The 19,465-nt window shown below is 41.3% G+C and overlaps 1 protein-coding gene across 1 annotated transcript; it reads left to right on the top strand.

Annotated features, from left to right (window-relative positions):
- Positions 1 to 3,572: 3,572 nt before the first annotated feature.
- LOC139656752 (protein phosphatase 1 regulatory subunit 3C-B-like) lies at positions 3,573 to 6,477 on the top strand. Its single transcript, XM_071534368.1, has 2 exons — positions 3,573 to 3,735; positions 4,232 to 6,477. The coding sequence occupies exons 1-2, from the start codon at positions 3,722 to 3,724 to the stop codon at positions 5,274 to 5,276; spliced, it is 1,059 nt and encodes a 352-aa protein (XP_071390469.1). The 5' UTR covers positions 3,573 to 3,721; the 3' UTR covers positions 5,277 to 6,477.
- Positions 6,478 to 19,465: the final 12,988 nt, after the last annotated feature.

The following is a 19,465-nucleotide window of genomic DNA, read 5'->3' as shown; positions in this document are numbered from 1 at the left end:
TATTCAGATGGATGTTGGCACAAGGCTGAGATAAATAGTGCCTGTTGTCTTTATGACCATGCGTGACTGGCGTGTTCATAGCGTGAGTCTAAAGTCTCACTGAGGATGATGAAGCAGCACAGAGGCTTCGCTGAGGGGGGAAAACCCTCCGGCGGTGAAACTCTGTCGCTACAGGAAAAAATCCTTCCACCGTCTCCTCATCCTCTGACCTCGGGTTTTAAAAACGTAAGAAACTCGCCTGTAGCTTGTCCTGATTAAAAGGGAAACTCCAGCTCAAATTAGAGTTCATATTTGTCATTAGATACAAGTTTCTCCCACGCCACAGTTTGTGCCGAAATCACTTTGAAGTCAAATGGTGTAGCGAGGAAAAGTCACAGAGAAAAGTTTAATTTCTTTATTCGTGACACGAGTGTTGTACGTTTCATTTTATGTTCCGGCCAGATCACTAAGGTCCTCCACCGCTTTTCTTTTAAATGTTCCTTATGTGTCCCATAAAAGTACCGGTTCTGTTTTTATGCCCCTAAACTGTGGAACTCACTGCCTCTGGATATTAGAATGGCAAGCTCTCTCTGTATTTTTAAAAGGAAATTAAAGACATATCTTTTTAATCTGGCTTTTAATTTGGAGTAATGTTATAGCTATAATCATTGGTTTTTACTTTTATCCCTGGTGTTTATTTTATTGTATTTTTATTTTATTTTATTGACTCTTATTTATTCATTTTTTTTTTTTTTTTACATTTTATTGTTTTATTGTTGTAATTTTGCTATGTGAAGCACTTTGGGCTGCATGCTTGTATGAAAGGTGCTATATAAATAAAGTTGAGTTGAGTTGAGTTCTGTTTTGGAAAGAGGGGGAGTTGAGCTTTCAGAGTCAGTACACCACATGTATGTCCCAACTATGTCTGATTACAAAGCGTTTGAATAATAGTGTCGTTAAAATATAAGCTTTATAAATACAAGGCTGGGATCATTTTCTCATCACTCCACAACACACATGCTGGATATCTTATATTTTTTTCCCCTTTGTTTCAACTCCATTTACTCTGGAATGGTAATAGTTTAGGGTTTACTGACAATGGATCCATATTCTTACCTATCAAAGGAGGCCAGAACCACGCATATAGGCCTTGTAGTAGTAGTAGATTTTTGGCTATAGGGTCTAAGTAGTTAAACATGTTGAAACGCCACATCATCTGTGGTGGATTTAGATGGAAACCAGCCCCGCCAGTCAAGCTTGTTATTTAACATAAAAGAGATTTACAAAACTATGAGGATTACCTGTTCTTTCTGTGAGTCAGACTGAGCAGGTGAATCCAGGTAAAGGCTTATGTTTTTCCTGTTAAGTCATACTGCGGTGATGAAAGGAGAGATGGACGTGAAGCAGGGGAGACTGAACCGGACTTTGATGAAGCAACATGTTGGCCTGACCTGTGTCCGTGTTTTTACCATGTAGATGTGTTAAAACCAGAACGACCATCATCAAGAGACAGAACGTCTACAGATCTCACTTACTGTTCTTTTCCCAATATAAAAATCAAAGTCAAACGGTAGAGAAAGTTAATCAGCCTCATCTCTGACCCTGTATACATCCTAATGTTTCAACCCCCCTCACCCCCGCCCCCCCTCCAAATAAAGTCCACTCTGATCCGTTTGATGTTTTTTGGGGATAATGTTTAACCCATAGCCATGGCCCGAAAATCAATGAGGCAAATAGTTAAGCTTTAAAAATAGCTGCTTTGTCAACAAATGAAAAAGTCAAAACAGCAATCGACGATGACTGCGGCCAAACAAGGGAAGCCGAAGCCCTTGACTTCATGGGTCAACTTCAATACAGTTAAAAGCTTTTAATCTTTGGGCTTTAATCTATTTTGACTGAACAGGTCTGATCTAAGCGTCAAGCCTCTGCCCTGATCTGCCTCGACATCTTCACATCATGAAGAGCGCATCGGAAATAATAAGAGTTCACTGTGGCATCCCTAATTATTTTATTTATACCTAAGGTGTTAAAAAGTTGTCAAATGGATCAAATCAGATCAAATCAAAAGACCCTTGTTATATAACGCACTACAAGACACGTTTATCCACAATATTTATGGAGTTTGGATAAAAAAAACAGTCAGAAAAATAAACATTCTCATCCTTTATTCTAATTATTTAACATTAGAATAAAATAGCTTGCTCATCACCAAACTTCTGTATCCTTTCTGTCACAATACAAGTCTTGAAAGTAAGGGATTGCGTTCCTAAAAGCATCTCACACTGACACTTTGTTTCTTAAAGTATGGTTCAGGACCCCAAAATGAGCTGTGATCTTTCTTCTTGTTGATTCCCAAAGAGCCAGAGAACTGAAACAGTTTCATTCCAAAAAGTGAAATATCCAAATGTAATATCCTACTCTAACAAAATGAGGGACTGCACTAAGTCACAATAAATTATGGTACTATGTAAAAAATGGTATGAAATTAAAGTTGTTGGCTGACAAAGCCTCACTTTTCCTAAATGGATTCACAGCATTTTAGAAGGAAACTCTTCATTTATATCTTTGGTCTTAGGATAAAAAAATAATCTCTGCACTGGATCTCTGCACAATTAAAACTGTCCTCCTTACAAAGTCACTGGAACAAGAATAATCTTAGTTCAGTTCAGTTCAGTTTATTCACAAATCAGTTAAAATACAAGTACAATCATATGAGACATAATGGAGATATGTGAAATGGGACACCCTGATAAGCTATATCTGAAGCTTGAGAGTAGGGGCCCAGACATTAAGCAGATAGTATTTAAAATATATGTTTACTAACATGTCTAGATTTGAAAAAGTGAATGTATTATACAGTAACATTTACAACCTACAAAACACCTAAGACTAACCAGCCTAAGACCCTAAAAAGTACTACTAAATGGTCCTAAGACATTTATTCAGTTTAATTTATTCAGTTTAAACATTGATTAAATAGGTAAGATACAATAAGTAGAGACATATGGCAAGTGGAAATAACAGAACAATTTGAATGGATTTTGGAGTAGAGTAACTAGTTTAGAAGTCCCCAGCCATTCAGGGTATTCAAGCTTAAACATATTTTAGCAGCAACTAAAATCTTATTGCAGAGTTTGTTCTGGGAAATCCCAGTTAGAAAAAGTCCAGTCTAATCTCTGCACTGGATTAAAATTTAGATTCTTAGTAAGTCAGTGGAACAAAAATAATTTTATTGCAGAGTTTGTTTTGGGAAATCCCAGTCCGGGTCAGGAGACTCAGGGCTGTTACAGCAGCAATGCAACAGTGACGATGAGTAATCTGAAGATCATCTCTAACACCAGCAGAGGTCCATAATGCGTCTCAAATAGCAACTGAATCAGCCTGAGGCATCCCAGCCATGGAGCGAGTGCATGCTGGACACGCCCCCCGTCAGCTGGCCCGCACCCAGGCCCTGGTCTGCGCTGATTGGGTGGAGGCAAATTCCAGAATCTTCCCATTGGCCGCTCGAGGAACCACCTGACCGAATATGCAAATCGTCTCTATGTGGCAGTTGAAATCCCTGACTTCTCAGCGCCCCGGCACTGAGAGGGAGGAAGAGAGCAAGAGAGAGGAAGAAGGAGAGCAGGAGAGCGACTGCAGAACTAAATCATGCACTTATAGCAAAAACTCTTAATAGAGATTCAAGGGATTGGAAACTTTCAAGAAGCTCCTCTTTTTGTTGGAACTGTCATTTCCTTATTCCATGAGTGCCGCAAGGTAAGGAAACTAGAAGACTTGGGTTACAGTTTTGCAGAGCTGATTCATGTCATGTCTAGTTTGAGAGATTGAATTACTGTTTAAAACAACTGTGTCAGTGTATTGCGTTTGTGCATGATAGGGTTTCCAGGTAATGTGTAATTGTGCTAAAATTTACTCTGCGTAATCACGAAATTAGAAACCAGAGGTATGTTTTGCTAGAAAGGAAATGAAAGGAAAGGAAATCATGCACCGTCACACCTTTTGCAGAAGTGACCGAGTTTAATTCACTGGGAACTTTTTGAAAGTCAGAGAAGTGAAGCCACTTTCTTTAAACATTGCATACAGAAGCCACTGTTCTAACTTCTCCTCCCTCTTCTCTCTCTCTCTCTCTCCACCTCCCACCTCCATTTCCCTCTCACTTTACTTCTCTCTCTCTCTCTCGCTCTGCTTCCCTCCCCCTCCCTCCCTCCCTCCCTCCCTCTCTCTCTGCTTCTCTACCTCTTCCCCGCCTCAGCGTCCTCCAGTCGTTCAGCCCGTCAGCGATGCCAGGCCCAGTGATGCCGATGGACGTGGCAATGAGATTCTACATCAGCCACTCTCCCCCTCCCCTCCGCGGTTTCCTCAGCTCCTACGAGGACCTGCACCGGGCCAGGAACCGCGTCAACCAGACCCAGAGCCACGGCCGCCACCACCAGCAGCTCTACAAGCCTCTGAGGCCTTGTCTCAGCACCCAGCAGAAGGCCGTGGACGACGACGGCGGCTGCGTGGGCTGGACCAACGCCAAGGCCGGCGCCAACAAGAAGCGGGTGGTGTTCGCCGACTCCAAGGGCATGTCGCTCACCGCCATCCACGTCTTCTCCAAGTTCGACGACGAGCCGTACCGAAACAGGAGCTGCGGGGGAATCACGGAGGAGCTGCAGTTCGACATGTCGGACTTGGAAAACGCCACGATGGATCTAAAGATCAACTCGGTGCGCAGCCTGGCGCTGGACTTTAAGCAGCCGTCGGCGGACTACCTGGACTTCCGGAACCGTCTGATCAAGAACTCGGTCTGCCTGGAGAACTGCTCCCTGCAGGAGCGCTCGCTGACCGGCACCATCAAGGTCCGGAACGTCGGCTTCGAGAAGGCGGTGCACGTCCGCGCCACGTTCGACTCGTGGGCCAGCCACACCGAGGTCGCCGGCACCTTCATGAACAACGTCTACGGCTGCCAGGACACCGACACGTTCGCGTTCGTCATGGAGCTGCCCGCCCACGTCCCGCCGCAGAACCGGGTCGAGTTCTGCGTCTGCTTCGAGGCCCAGGGCCGGACGTACTGGGACAATAACGACGGCAAGAACTACGCGCTCAAGCACGTCGGCTGGAACGGCGAGGACCTGAGCGCTCTGACTCGGCCCCCGACCTCTGTCGACCAGAAGAAACCGTCGGAGCACAAACACGGGGGCGTAAAGCTGCTGGACATGGAGTTCGATCAGTTCGGCAGCCCCCGCATGTCGAGTGGACTCTTCCCTGGCTGGCAGAGCTGGGGTCAGATTGATAACAGCGTGCCTTACTGGTGAAAACATCAGGAAGTTTGCTAAAGCGGTACCAGAAAAAAAGATGAGAAAAGATGCTGACGGGGCATTCGATATGAAAACAGCTGTGGCTTTGAGCTGGGGTTGGCTGTAAGCCAGAAACTAAAATGAAGCAGACAAACAAAGCCCTTCAAGCAGACTTGATAAGAGGAAGTGCAGAACTCAGACAGAAACTTCACTAATGTGGTCAACCGACCTCCACTTTGCTGTAATGGGGTCATGTGGCCTGCAAGACATGATGAACTGTGGTTGGAGGAGGGATTATGGGGGAAATCTGTCGTGTTTCACATATTGCTCTTCTGTAAAGTAGTGAGGTGCCTTCTCAATACTTCCTGCCTGTTTTCAATCCCCACTAAAACCCAAACTATCTAGAACAATCCATAGCCAATGTAAGCCCCTGCTGCGGGCCGATGTGATGTGTGATATGCACTGATTGAGATTTCCCTCTCGATGTGATACATGTAAACTGAAATGGTTAAAGTGGCGCTGATAATAATTCCTTCATATTGAAGGGAATGTACGGGGAGTGCATTGCGCCAGACTACTTCTCAACCGAAAGGAATACAGATAATTCATTTCAAATGAAAAATGCACACTAAACTTTTGCACCTTCAACAGAAATCACATTTGATTCAAAATGGCCTTAATTTTAATTTGAGTCGTGTAGCCCTTCCTTTCTTATCGTGTACCTTGTACATGTATATTAACTATCTGATGCAATATATTTGGATGATGAAATTCTGAGGTAACTTTGGTAATGGCACAACAAAGGAACTGAGCTGCTGTCAACAGTTGTGTCAAAAGAGGGACTCTGCACGTGATTGGATGCCCTGAACGAGGAAGAAGTATGTACATTAATATGGTTCTGTCAATGATGGACGATATAAACATAATGAATTTATATCCATGTTGATGTCCAAGATGATGGAAATGCCGAATGTTTGTGATGTGAAATTCGAAAGCCGAATGTTCTCTATTTGTTTCCACAAGTGCAATTCTGTGATGAGTGTATGTGTGTGGCTGGAATCGAGTCTGAAAGAAGATATTTTTCTTACTGTGAACTGAAGGTAGTTCTGTGCCCCGGTATTTGTGTTTCACTTGAAGGTGTGTGTGTGTGTGTTGACATGCACACAGGTGTGTGTGTGCAGAACCATGTATTTCCCTTTCAGAAATAAATTTCTATATTTGTGCTAAACGTTTATGACTCCTGACCCATTTGTCACAATCATTTTCAGAGTCGTTTTTATACACTAAGTTTATTGAATTAATTCCTTACAAACCTTTCACTGATAAAAAAAACCAGGTAACTGAAACCCAGTCGTAGTAATATAAGTTGTAGTAAAAGTATAAATAGTAGTAATAGTAGTTCTAATAGTATTTGTAGTAGTAGCAGCTGCAGCAGTCACCTTAAAACAAACTTGAATTTCTTCTGGCCTTTCCAAAGGGTTCGCTGAAATACAGTATGTCACACACACACACACACACACACACACACACACACACACACACACACACATACACACACACAAATGGTGAAAGGTGACTCCAGTCTTGTGACGCTGTGGCCGGGCATCAGTCGGTCAGTTTATGTTGTCTAGGTCACCAAGACACATGTATGAGGTGCCAACAAGGCCAAAATAAATTTTCAACCTCTCACACACTTCGCATCGTTCTCACATACCCAGTTCTACCTCTCACACACATAAATACAATCCTCATACACACTATTCAACCTCTTTTACTCTTGCATGCACAAAAATCATTCTTGTGAGTTCAGATTACTGTGTGACTGTTGTTGTATGATGGATTTCCTCTCACTTCCACTTCCTCTCACTCACAGTGAGAAAGAAACTGACGTCTTTGATGAGACTGGATCCCTTCAATATGTAAGAACACACGTCCTTGAATAGTCCGAACAAACTGTGTGGTTCCATGTATTTCAGTACGCATATGTGTGTGTGTGTGTGTGTTTGTGTGTGTGTGGGGATGGAGGGGGGGTAGAGCACTTCCACAAATATCCATCCAGTCTTCATTTTTTATGAAAACAAGTGTATAAACAGCCAATGGGGAGAGATACTTGCACTTATTTCCAATGCAATCAACGTTATTGTAAGAATGTTCTTGAATAAAGTGTCATTTTCTTGATTTTAGGACAGTGATCTGCCGTATTCTGCCTGGTTTCAACATACTGACACTTCAATGTAATACTGTATTAGAAACAAGAGTTAAGTCAGAAAAACAAGATTTTAAAGGTGTAAACAGGTCTACAGTTGGGCTTTGTCCTTTTCACTCATTGTTTCATAATGTAGGTGTCATGAAGCCCTCTGAGACTATAATAATAATAATAATACAATTTATTTGTATAGCGCTTTTCTAAATACTCAAAGACTGTAACTGTGATTAAGCGACATACAAATAAACTTGACTTGACTTATAAGCAACTTTGCAAGAGGCAACTTTGCACTTTGACAACATCTGAAAGTTTGAAGGACTTCATTACCCAGAGTCATGAGGTTCTAATGAGGTTCTTTACTGAGGTCAGTAAACTAAATGTCTTCTTCTTGGAGTGTGGTGGAGGTGGTTTGGTGAAGAGGTTCAACCATCGTTGGAGAGTCCAGCTTCCTCTGGACTCAGCGCTCGCTCTCTGCTGTTCAGGAGACACTTCTGGATTTCGCTGTTAAGTTTTGATTCCTCACATCCTGTGCAACAAGGACTTTTCAGTGACCACATGACAAAAAATACAAAATTCTTGGGAAAACGGGGCGAAGCTATGGTGTTTCAATTCGTGGAGATCGGACGCTTCTCTGTTGCAGCCCAATTTTTTTGATTTACGCTGGTATGACGAGTGTATTTTGATTGATTGATTGATTGATTTTATTTTTGGGTATATATGTACAGGCAGTAGTACATCCCAGAGGACAGCACATTAAAGCATACTTAAACACTTGTTTCCAACGTGGTCCTCAATGGAGAAGGACAGGAGAGGAGAGGAGACAAGAGAGGAGAGGAGGAGACAAGGAGAGGAGAGGAGAGAAGAGGAGGAGAGGAGACAAGGAGAGGAGGAGAGGAGAGGAGAGGAGGAGACAAGGACAGGAGAGGAGCGGAGACAAGAGAGGAGAAGAGGAGACAAGGAGAGGAGAGGAGAGGAGACAAGGAGAGGAGAAGAGGAGACAAGGAGAGGAGAGGAGAGGAGACGAGGAGAGGAGAAGAGGAGACAAGGAGAGGAGAGGAGAGGAGGAGACAAGGACAGGAGAGGAGAGGAGACAAGAGAGGAGAGGAGAAGAGGAGACAAGGAGAGGAGAGGAGAGGAGAGGAGGAGACAAGGACAGGAGAGGAGAGGAGACAAGAGAGGAGAAGAGGAGACAAGGAGAGGAGACAAGGAGAGGAGAGGATAGGAGAGGAGGAGAGTAGGAGGTTATAAATTCTAGTTCTCAGTAATGGAAGTGGAAGAGTGTCTGTGTGCATGCATGTGCACCCAATCCTAGTCTAGAGCCTGACAAGGTAAACACATTTTCCCAGAGGTGATCTGACCTGACGACTAAAAGCATTTTTGGATGACACTAACTAAATAGTCCGAGTCAGACTATTCCATAATAATACTAATAATAAAGAGCTCCTAGCAGCAGTGCTGTTTACTCTAGCCACCGTGTAAGAGTGTACACCGGCTCTACTGTTATACTCAGGCAGGGAGTGGACCGTCCTAACTTGGCTGCTCAGATAAGCCGGGGCAGTCCCGTTTATTAACACTGAACATAAGGTTCAACTGGAGCTGTTCAGCCCACAGCTCTACTGGTAACATGTCGACTGCTCTGAACTCCCGAGCCCCAGTATGGGTTCTGGAGGCAGCATTTTCACATGGAAGTCTCGCTTAGTGCAGCTTTAAGATGGAATATGAGACTAAAAAGGCTAGCAGAATCAGTGACTTCTGTTAAATCACTTCTTAAAACCCATTTTTATAGACTTGCTTTTATGTGATGTTGTCTTTTTATCTTTTATCGGCTTTTTATTGTCTCTATCGTCTTTTTTATCATCTTTCTATTGTCTTTTTATCTCTCTTAACCCTGTCTTAATTCTATCTTAGTTTTATTCTATTTTACTGTTTATTTTGGTTTTCATCCTACGATCCCTGTTTATTATTGTTTTATTGCCTTTTAAATTTATAATTTGAGTATTCTGCTTTTATTTTGTCTGTCAAAGCACTTTGTAAACTCTGTTTTTAAAGGTGCTATATAAATAAAGTTATTATTATTATTATTATTACTAAATGACTGTCTCATAATGTCTTGCAGGCAGTGGTGTGGTATGGCTTTGGGCTCAGACTGTATTTGGATTTTAGGAAAGCTAGTTTATATTTATTACTCTTGGACTGTGATCTCTCAAAAAGGTGATGTGGGTTTTAGATGCCTGTTGATGCAATAAAATATGAAATAAAGTAACCATCAATCAGCCATCATCAGCATCACTTTCGTTATCACTGTTCAAGTATTATTCATTTTAAAGAAAAAAAAAAAACAGAGCATTGACTCACTGCTGTGTCACCACAGAGCAGAGTAATGCACGCCGCTCCCTCCACTGTATAAATATGAGGAATGAGAATAAATGAAGAGCACAGCCTCAGATGCCTCCAGCGGTTTCATCATCTCAGATGTTATTGCCCTCGCTGCTCATGCCAGACTCATATTCAGCAGGAAGAATGCTGAATCTGGCATGAAAACAGGAAGGACCTCAGGCTGCCTGCGAAAAGCCTCAAATTCCTCCTTTACCAGAGTTTTTAACCGCTTCAAGTCTGACTTAACTTCAAGTCCCCTGACATTTCTCATTAAGGTAAGAAAAACAATCTTTTATCTGCACACTCAGCAGAACACCTGCCATTTGGTGGACACTTCAACCCAGAGCACCTTACAGCACCATGACTGAACGTTTTCATGGGAATTAAACCCCCAACCATGACAGTGTTAGTGCCAACTGAGATACACTAAACCTCTAAGACTGTTAAGTACTATCACCTGTACAGGTATAGGGATTATAACACAATTACTTCGACTGGCTTTGGGCCTTGACTGCTGGATTTTAAAATTAAGACAGAGATTCTGGAAATGTAAAAAAAAATGTCAACCGTGCTACATATGGATAATAACCCTTTATTATCCTAAATTATTACACGGCTTTGTTGAATACTCGAGTCTGATTGGTCAGTTACGGCATTCTACGGTCTGTTATTTATGAATAGCAGACCGCTGCTATGAATAACAGACCATTGCTATGGACACAGTTCTGATCATAGACTCTGGAGGACCTGGATCATATCAATCCGCAGAAACAAGTCTGGTAAATTTTGTTGCTTTAATAATCAAATTAATAACGGGAGCGCCTGTCCTAGTTACCTATCGCTACATAAGCGGTAGTGATAACAGTAATATTGTTGCCAGTTGTAACATTAGTAACAATTGTGTTTCCAGGTGTGTCAACTGCAAAGCCCCGGCAAGAAGGAAACGTAGAGATGAATGAGGACAGAAACGTCAACATCAATATTCCCAAAGAAGTCCCATTCACCTCGTCTCACTTCACCATCAATGGAAATGTTCAGTTTAACGTGAATTATAACGCTAAGTAGGCTAATCTTAAGAAGGCTACAGAGTTTACGTTGCTAGGGACGCAGTTCCAACATTATAATCTAACTGACTATTTTTTTTAGCGGAAGCAATAAAATAATTTTTAAATCAATAAAATCATTTTTTGTAGTTGTTGTAATATTTTGTGTCAAATTATTGATTTCTTTAGTGAGTATCCGTGTAATAAGCAGGATAATGTACAGCGAGCCGGTCCTGCATCACACTGTCAGGGTTCATTTCGCAATAATGACCGGCTCGCTGTACATTACCCCTTACATATTCCTGGTTAGTGTAGTGATACAGTGGCACTGCCAGAAGAAAAAAATCCCTCTTGCTCTCCACCATGCAGTTTATTAAACTCTAGCCTTCACCTGACTCTCCTATATTGGGTTCATCCTGGGTTCCTCTGCTCCTTAAACCTCCCAAGCAGGAGCGCAGCATCAAGTGGGATTTGAACCTGTGGCATCAGCAGAACAGGAAGACACTGTATGAACTCTCTCCTGTTGCCCCTCTGACTTCTTCTCCTCTGAAGAGAAGACATGGGAGAAGACATGGGAGAGAGGCTTCAGGCGGAGATAAATGGCTGTACATTTGATGAGCGCTGCTCCAAAAAAAAAAATCATTACCTGCTGGTTATTACTCAATATTTTCAAAATCTCTACTAGGTAAATCTCAACCAAGTCCCAAAGCTACCTGCAATCCATTAAAAAGTACCAGAATTTGTCTTCATTTTGAGCTATAGATCTGCCATAAAAGTAGGTGTCACATCTTTTAAACGGTGGATATCTCATTTTGGAGTTTGTCAGATAATCTCAGCAGATTCCAGATGGATCTCCAGCTTCAGAAAGTGAGTCTGAACCCGCAGCGCTGATTACAGATCAGCTTCCCGACTCCCACCGGTTCTCACCTTTGGGCTTTTTTTTTTGGGTGGGGGGAAACTGAAAAGCTGACTCCATATCAGCATCTAAAGGCGGCTTCATCCCGGTCCTCAGACCGCCCTCGGGCCTCGGCTCACCTCCACCTGCTGGCCGATGGAACCGCGTTCCTTTAATACCTGCAATTTCCTGACGGCTTTTTCATAAACATCTCTCCCTCCCTCTCTCTATTTTTCTGTTTCCCCATCTCTCCATCTTCATGTATTTATCTGTCTATATATCACAATCCATCCATTCATTGTGTCTATCTCCCTCTATTTTCTTTTCTCTCTCTCTCTCTCTCTCTCTCTCTCTCTTTGTTTTACATTCCTTCCCTCCCTCTCTCTCTCTCTCTGACGATGGTGCAACAGAAAAACCTTCTGGTTAATTCAGGAGGAATGCCTGCAGAGAATGACGGAAATACCAATTCATTTTACCGACAGCGTGTCCGCACCTGCTTTTTTTTTTTTCCTTCCTTGCACAGTTAAGGTTAGGGTTAGTAAGTAAGTCAGTAAGTAAGTAAGCAAGTAATCTTTAAGTAAATAGGTTAAGTAAAGGTTTACTTAATACCTAGGGGCATTAAGTAAACCTTTACTGAAAACTATTGGCTACCAGTAGGAACAACATCAACTGATCGAATACGATGCCTTCCCCTTTATCTACGGTGGCCTGTAACTGACATAAATAATAAAGTCTCATTTTTACAATAGAGAGTCGGCTAGCTAGTTAGAGCAGAAAACCAACAGAAACGTCTGGTGAAGAAGTGCTGAATACTGCAATAATAAAACAGTTGAGAGCGAGGCTTTTTAGCTTTCGTATAGTTGAAATGTGAAATGTGAAATGTGTGAAATCTACTGTTGACCGGTTGAACAGACATTATTCTTATAGAAGTCAGGTTAGGACTTTTTTATGCAACAGGGTAACAGATTTATAATGAAATCTGCAATGACATTGTTACTTTAGCTGTCCTTGTTTTTCTGATGTGGGAGTTATTTTTTATCTTTTAAATTGTGGTGATATGTTTTTGTTTTTTCAGGATTGTTTTTGTTTAGTTTTTATGTTCAATGTCTTGTGCTTCCTTGTGTTTTCTTTGTGTTTTAACATCTTGGGACCATGTTGGAAATAAGTGTTTTCACTTTAACATGTTATCCTTTGGTTTTTTCTGTTTTGTTTTTGTCTGCTAATCCATAAATAAAATCAATCAATCAATCAATCAACGTGGGGTGTGTGTGTGGAGGTGGGTGAGGGTTTGGGGTAGGGGTGGTGGGTTTGGGGGAGAGTCCGATCCAGAAAGTGAGTTTCGAAAGCCAGAAATCTCAGCAGCCGGCCAAGTGATCATTGAGTGACTGGTATTGATCAGCAACCTTATCAACCCCACACAGATATATTATGACTACAGGGCAGTAAAAATGAACTTATTGCCCCTGCAATCAAGTTCAAGGTTGTTTATTTGTTTATATAGCCTTTTATCACATGCATGTCTCAACGGGCTTTACAGAGAATGAGCCAAACTAGATCTAACTGATCAACTATCAACCACAGAACAGAATGATGCAAACATAAGGAAACAGAAAAAAGCACAAGAGCAAGACATGACAGCCACCTGTCCTACCCAGCCTAACCTAACCAGCTCCACCAGTCTTAGAAATCCACTCCTTGGAACTCGGGACTCTGCCAATTTTAATCCTGCAACCACATTTCTCAACGTGAACATCAGCAGCACAAAGCGAGTGAAAGATCTGACTGCATTCGTTAGTCGTGCAGTCCCGCCGCCGGCCCGTAAACGTGGCGCCGGCGTCACGTGCGGCGCTCCGTCCAGCCGGTCAAACATTAATGGAGGCCGGGCTTCAGCCAAGGCTTGACTGGACGAAAATGATGCAATGAGGCCGAGAAGACGAGAAACCTCCCATGCAGTGACAGTAAGGTCACAAAAACAAACCCTGACACTGATCCAGCCGAGTGATGTCAGTTAGGGACAATTCACTATCTGTATTTACAAGGATGATAAAGCTTATTGTCTGTGATCTTTAGATGACACTGACTATGGGTAAATATACAGTATATACATACACTGAAAAGACCTAATGAGATAAATGAATGAATAAGTTTTTGGAAGACAAGCTTTTTTTGGTCTATCATAGCTTAAAAACACATGACATTTTGGCTCTAATTTAAACAAACCTTCTACAGCTTTAAAATATATTTCCAGGTATTTTAACTTATTTTTTTTAGCTGTCACATACTACCAGTCTTTGTATGGACCAGTCTGCTTTACTTTCATTCTGAAAGTAAGGCATTAATATGAGTGCAAAATTTAAATTTAAACTCGAGTTCATTGATAAAGTGCTTTTAACCAAACCGGATCGCCACAAAATGCTTTACAGAACAAGAAAGAACACAAACAGATAAAAGTAAACAAACAATCATCATTTTCATTTTTCATGATGCCAGTTTCTGAGACGGTCTGCAGAAGCATTTTACATGACAGACTGCAGGAAAGGAAAAAGGCTCTTTCTTGTTTTAATTTTAAAACAAATCACTTTTGGGCAACACAGGGAGCAGGAAAGAGGAAAGTAGAACTGCCTTTGTTGGATTTATTGAGCTGGAGAATCTGTAACAACAAAAAACTGATTTGTGACCCGCAGAGCCATGAAATGATGGGTCAATGACCAAAAGGTGTAGATGTGTGCATGTGCATACGGGAATGTTTTTGTGTCTTGGTGTGTGTCTGTGTGCATGTGTGAGAGAGAGAGAGAGAGGGAGAGAGAGGGAGAGAGAGGGAGAGAGAGAGAGACAGAGAGAGAGAAAGAGAAGGTCCTTTTGTTTTTTTTTATTCGACTGAAAGCAGTCATTATTCAGAAGAAAAATTACACAGTTCACTGAGTTCAACTGGTTGAACTTGTCTGTCAGTCAGTTGTGTGTTGGCCCGTCAGTCCATGGTGCAATCAATGGGAACTGAGCAGAGATTAAAGGAATAGTTCACCAAAAAATGAAAATTCAAGTCATTATATACTCACCCCCATGCCAGTAGAAAATCTGGTAAAGTTTGTTAGTCCATACGACAGTCCCAGAGCTTCCCAGCTGAAGTGCATTGTGCCAGTTTCCAAAACAAATGAAGTTGCTGGAGACCTGTCTTCAATTAACCAATCAGTAGACAACAATCCAATAAAAACAAAGAAATACATGGAAAACAATATGGGGAAAAAGAAGAGAGACATCATGAATTAAATATGATAACGTGTGCTTTAGCGTTCCATATCTGTACACCACGATATCTAAGAGAGTACTGGCCATGTTCGTTTTGTAAAAAGGAAGGTGAAGATGATCAAACTGTCTAGTATTATATGAATGAATTTGGGAATTAAATTTGAAGAAGTTGCTGAACGATGATGGTAGAAAAAAAAGGCAAAAACATATATTTATATATAAACACACATATCTGATGAATATTTATGTCATATACTGAAAGAATGTTCATTTCAGCTAAATAATGGTGTAAATGTCGGTCTTTTCAAGTCACTTTGGGATCTTTTGGCTTCGAGAGACTTGGATCATGCTGGAAGAACTGCATGGAAACATTTTATGGTTATTTTCTGTTATTTTTTTTGAACTGTGAAGACAGGTCTCCAGCTACTTCAGTTGTTTTGGAGAAAGCTGCAACGTACAACAGCTGTGAAGCTCCGGGACTGTTGTATGGTGAGTAGATAATGACTGAATTTTCATTTTTGGGTGAACTATTCCTTTAATGGTGCAGCATGTAATATTTCAAAATATCAATATATCATTGTAAAATTAATTATAATACCTTGGATAATTACTGTAAACAAATGAGTCCATGTTGGAGCTGATTGGTCTCCTCTCACACCAGTAGTGTTGTTAGTTCTCGTGTTTCTCCACATTAAGACTACATTTCCCATCAGCCCCGTTTGGGACATTTCATGCATTCTAAAAAGGTTCTGTTATGGTCGGAGCCTAAAGAACCATTTTTTGGTACTATAGGGAACCCTTTTTCTTTCTCTGTGGAACCCCTTCAGGATCAATAGAGGACAAACAATAAAGCAAAACAAGTCCATACATTCACACACATATATAGAGACACACACACACACACACACACACACAAAGCCACCTGTCCTGACTGGTCTCTTATCTATCTGATCACGTGCCAGAGAGACTCAGAAAGGACTGTCCTATCTCCTGACCCTTGACCTATCATGCACACACACACACACACACACACACACACACGGACAAGATGAACACATACAATCACTTCATTCAGGTGGCCTTCTGAAGTCAAAACACACACACACACACACACACACAAGCCTACAGTCAAATCAAACGGACGTGCACTCTTACACGTAGGCATACACACACACACACTTCCTAATACACACCCTCATGCACCCAGTCACCGAGTTTCGTTAAAGAGAATTCACTCGTCAAAAGGAAGTGGTTTATTTTAGGGGAAGAGAGTGAAAACACAACGGCGTTTACTTCTGGTGACTGACGACTTGACGTTTTCCATTCTTGCCTATGCAAGCCTGTCCATTCAGCAGAGTGGAGGAAGGTCATTGTGACATCAATAAACCATCAATCAAGTCAAACCAGAAGCCTGTCATTTTCCATTGTTTCTTTACCTTTTGTTCCTCTCTAACCACTCCTCCTCCCTGCTGCCCGCTCTGTGTGTGTATACAGGATGTGTGGATGTGAATGAGCATGGTTATCAGAATCAGAATCAGGTTTATTGCCAAATAAGTTTTCACAGTACAAGGAATTTGCCTTGGTATGAAGGTGCATACAATAAACATAAACATGGAGAAAAATAATAAAATTAAATAATAATAATAATAAAAATAAAAATGTAATAAAAATATTAGAAGAAATAAAAAATATATAAATATATATGTGCAATATATCTGTTTTTTAAAGTGAATGAAAAAGATGTATATATATATATGATTGTAGTTTAATTTACTTTGTGCAAAAGCAATTCTAGAGCCAATGACACGTGAAAAAGAGGAATTTGGGACTGATCCGGTTTGAGATGAGTCAGAATAATCCAGAATTGAGCTTCACTGTGTTTACTGTCCTTTCATCATGCTTAAAAGGGGAAATCTATCTGAAATTGGGTCAATGCTGTCAAGTTCCCAGAGTTACATACTTTCTGATTTTCCAGTTACCGTATTTCCTCTAATAGTAAACTCCTGGTGCCTGGCAGAAGTCTCTGGAGCGTGCCGTCGTCGATTACCGTAATTATCAGTAATGCATTGCCGTAACAAACAAAACGGCTACCTAACAGTTGAACGGAAACGTAATTAGTGATTGAGATCTTCTACTGACTGTCTAAGATCACAAGAATAAGACTTTTAAATAAAGTATTTCTTCCAGGTGAACTTTCACTGCAACAATGAGTTTGTTGCTCCAGTGGACTGAGGCCACATCCACACTAATATGTTTTCATTTTAAAACAGCACTTTTTTTTTTTTTTTAGATTTATTTTAGGCATTTTATGCTTTATTTGATAGATAGTGAGAGAGAGACAGGAAGGTAAGGGAAAAGAGGGAGGACATGCAGCAAATGACCGCGGTCCAGATTCAAACCCGGGTCACTGGGGGAAGGACTGAATGAAAACGATCTCCGTCCACACGAGCGTTTCAGAAATAATCTCCGTCTATACTAACACGCCTGAAAACACATCACATGATCATTCATGTACACTGGGCATGTGCAAACAGGGAGCAGATTGTCTACTCTGCGGTTGGTTGCTTAGTTGCAGAAAAAACTACGAAGGAAGAACAGCAATGGAGAAAAGTACGACCAGAGATTTCTTTGCTTGGACCGACGACAAGGCGGAACTTGGTACTATCCATGTCATTTGTTTTCTTCCGGAAAAGGGTCACATGATAGGGGCGTGACAAATCAGGGAAGGACATGTCGTGACTGATGAGACCCAGTCAGGAAGCGAACGTGGGCGTCTGCGTCATCGTTTTCAAAAGTCTCCGTTTCCGCCCGTCCGGACTAAAACGCAATCCCGGAGTTTTTTTAACTAAATCGGGGTCAGCAACGTTTTCAAAAGTCTCCGTTTCAGGGGTCAGAAAACGCCGGAGCAGTGCGGACGCTAGGAGGAAACGTAGCAAAAGTTAAAGTATCAGTGTGGATGTGGCCTGAGTAACATCATCATTGCTGTTTGTCCCAGTGTCAGTGAGCAAATAAAAACCTCTGGCAGCACAGGTGTGTGAGCCCAGACACAACTCCACCCAGGCTTTCATGCAAAGCCACACACACACATACCAACTCCCACACACACCCAGCTGTTCACACAAAAGCACACATGCATGACTGCACAACACAATTAATTTTATTAACTGCTGAATAGATGGAAATAACCTTCCTATATGTGCTGTTGAACACACAAATCAATTTCCGCTGCTTTGTTATCGCCTTTCATAACATTACATATTTCTATGAAATTAACACAGCTAGCTGGAAAGTGCTATTTAGGTAGAAATATGCTAAAATAAACAGTAAAAACTCAATGATGATGCTGATGCTCTGCTCTATGTCTCTGCTCTGTGCTTTTGCTTTATTTCACTGGGTTTTTTTTTTTAGCCCTGCTTACTCTGCACTTTAAGTCTTTATTTACTGTCATTGCACAATATTTTTTTTGCATTGTGGAATTATTAATTTATCTACTGCATGAACAATCTCCATATGTACAGGACCTTGTAGTTTAAAGTAGTTTAAAGTTTTTAGTATCTTATGTTTATGTAAAGTGCAGTTACTTTATACAGGTCAATTTTTATTGTGTGTATTGTTAAATTTTGATTGTGTGTATTTAATTGTGTGCCGTATTTAAGCTACTGGCTACTTAAATTTCCTCTGGGATTACTAAAAGTATCTATCTATCTATCTATCTATCTATCGATGAAATTACTTCAGAACTTATCTTCGACCCCAGTGATGGATCAACCGTCCTCCAAGCTTCGATTTTGAGACGTTTGTTCCTGCGTTGTAAAGAACCGGGAAGCTTTGAATGGCTGCAATCAACTTCTCCTCCATTTTGCACTTGCCAGGCAGAACTATTGCTCATGAAACAAAATCATATCAGTAGGGAAACAAGGAAGCAAGTAAATCTGATTGGCTGCTAACGGCTGATTCAGCTGTGACCAACTTTTCCCTGGTCACTCAGCTCTGGAGGAAATGAACGGACTTCTGGTGACTTGTTGATCGTGTTGCTCGTACTCTGGATGCACGGTTGTGTTCGGAGTCCGCATCAATATGTGGAAAAAGGCTTTGGATGCTTTTGGGGTTGATATTTGGGGAGTCCATTGACCCGTTAGGACTGGATTGGAGAACTAAAGCCGGGCAAAATCGAAGGTACCTGAATTCTTTCTGCAACCAACAAATCCTCCGGAAAGTAGCGAGTATTTTGGCTTCTTCTGGACATGTTGTTTTTGCAAGTGAATTTTCTCTGTTGCCATCAGGGTGTTGTTATGTTTTACCTGCTTGTAAAACTAACCGCCATTCAAAATTGTTTATCCCCTCTGCAATCCGACTTTTAAATGCTTTGTAGGCTTTTTTTTTTCTTTTTTTTTTTTATCTGATCTTTTATTGTGTTTACCAAGTTTATCAACATTATTTA

The sequence above is a fragment of the Centroberyx affinis genome, unplaced genomic scaffold (genome assembly GCF_046629955.1).
Source record: "Centroberyx affinis isolate AG114_WGS23_722 - 3 ecotype Tasmania unplaced genomic scaffold, CSIRO-AGI_Caff_v1 ptg002522l_1, whole genome shotgun sequence".
NCBI classification, from domain to species: domain Eukaryota; kingdom Metazoa; phylum Chordata; class Actinopteri; order Beryciformes; family Berycidae; genus Centroberyx; species Centroberyx affinis.
This window is presented reverse-complemented; position numbering and strand designations above follow the sequence as displayed.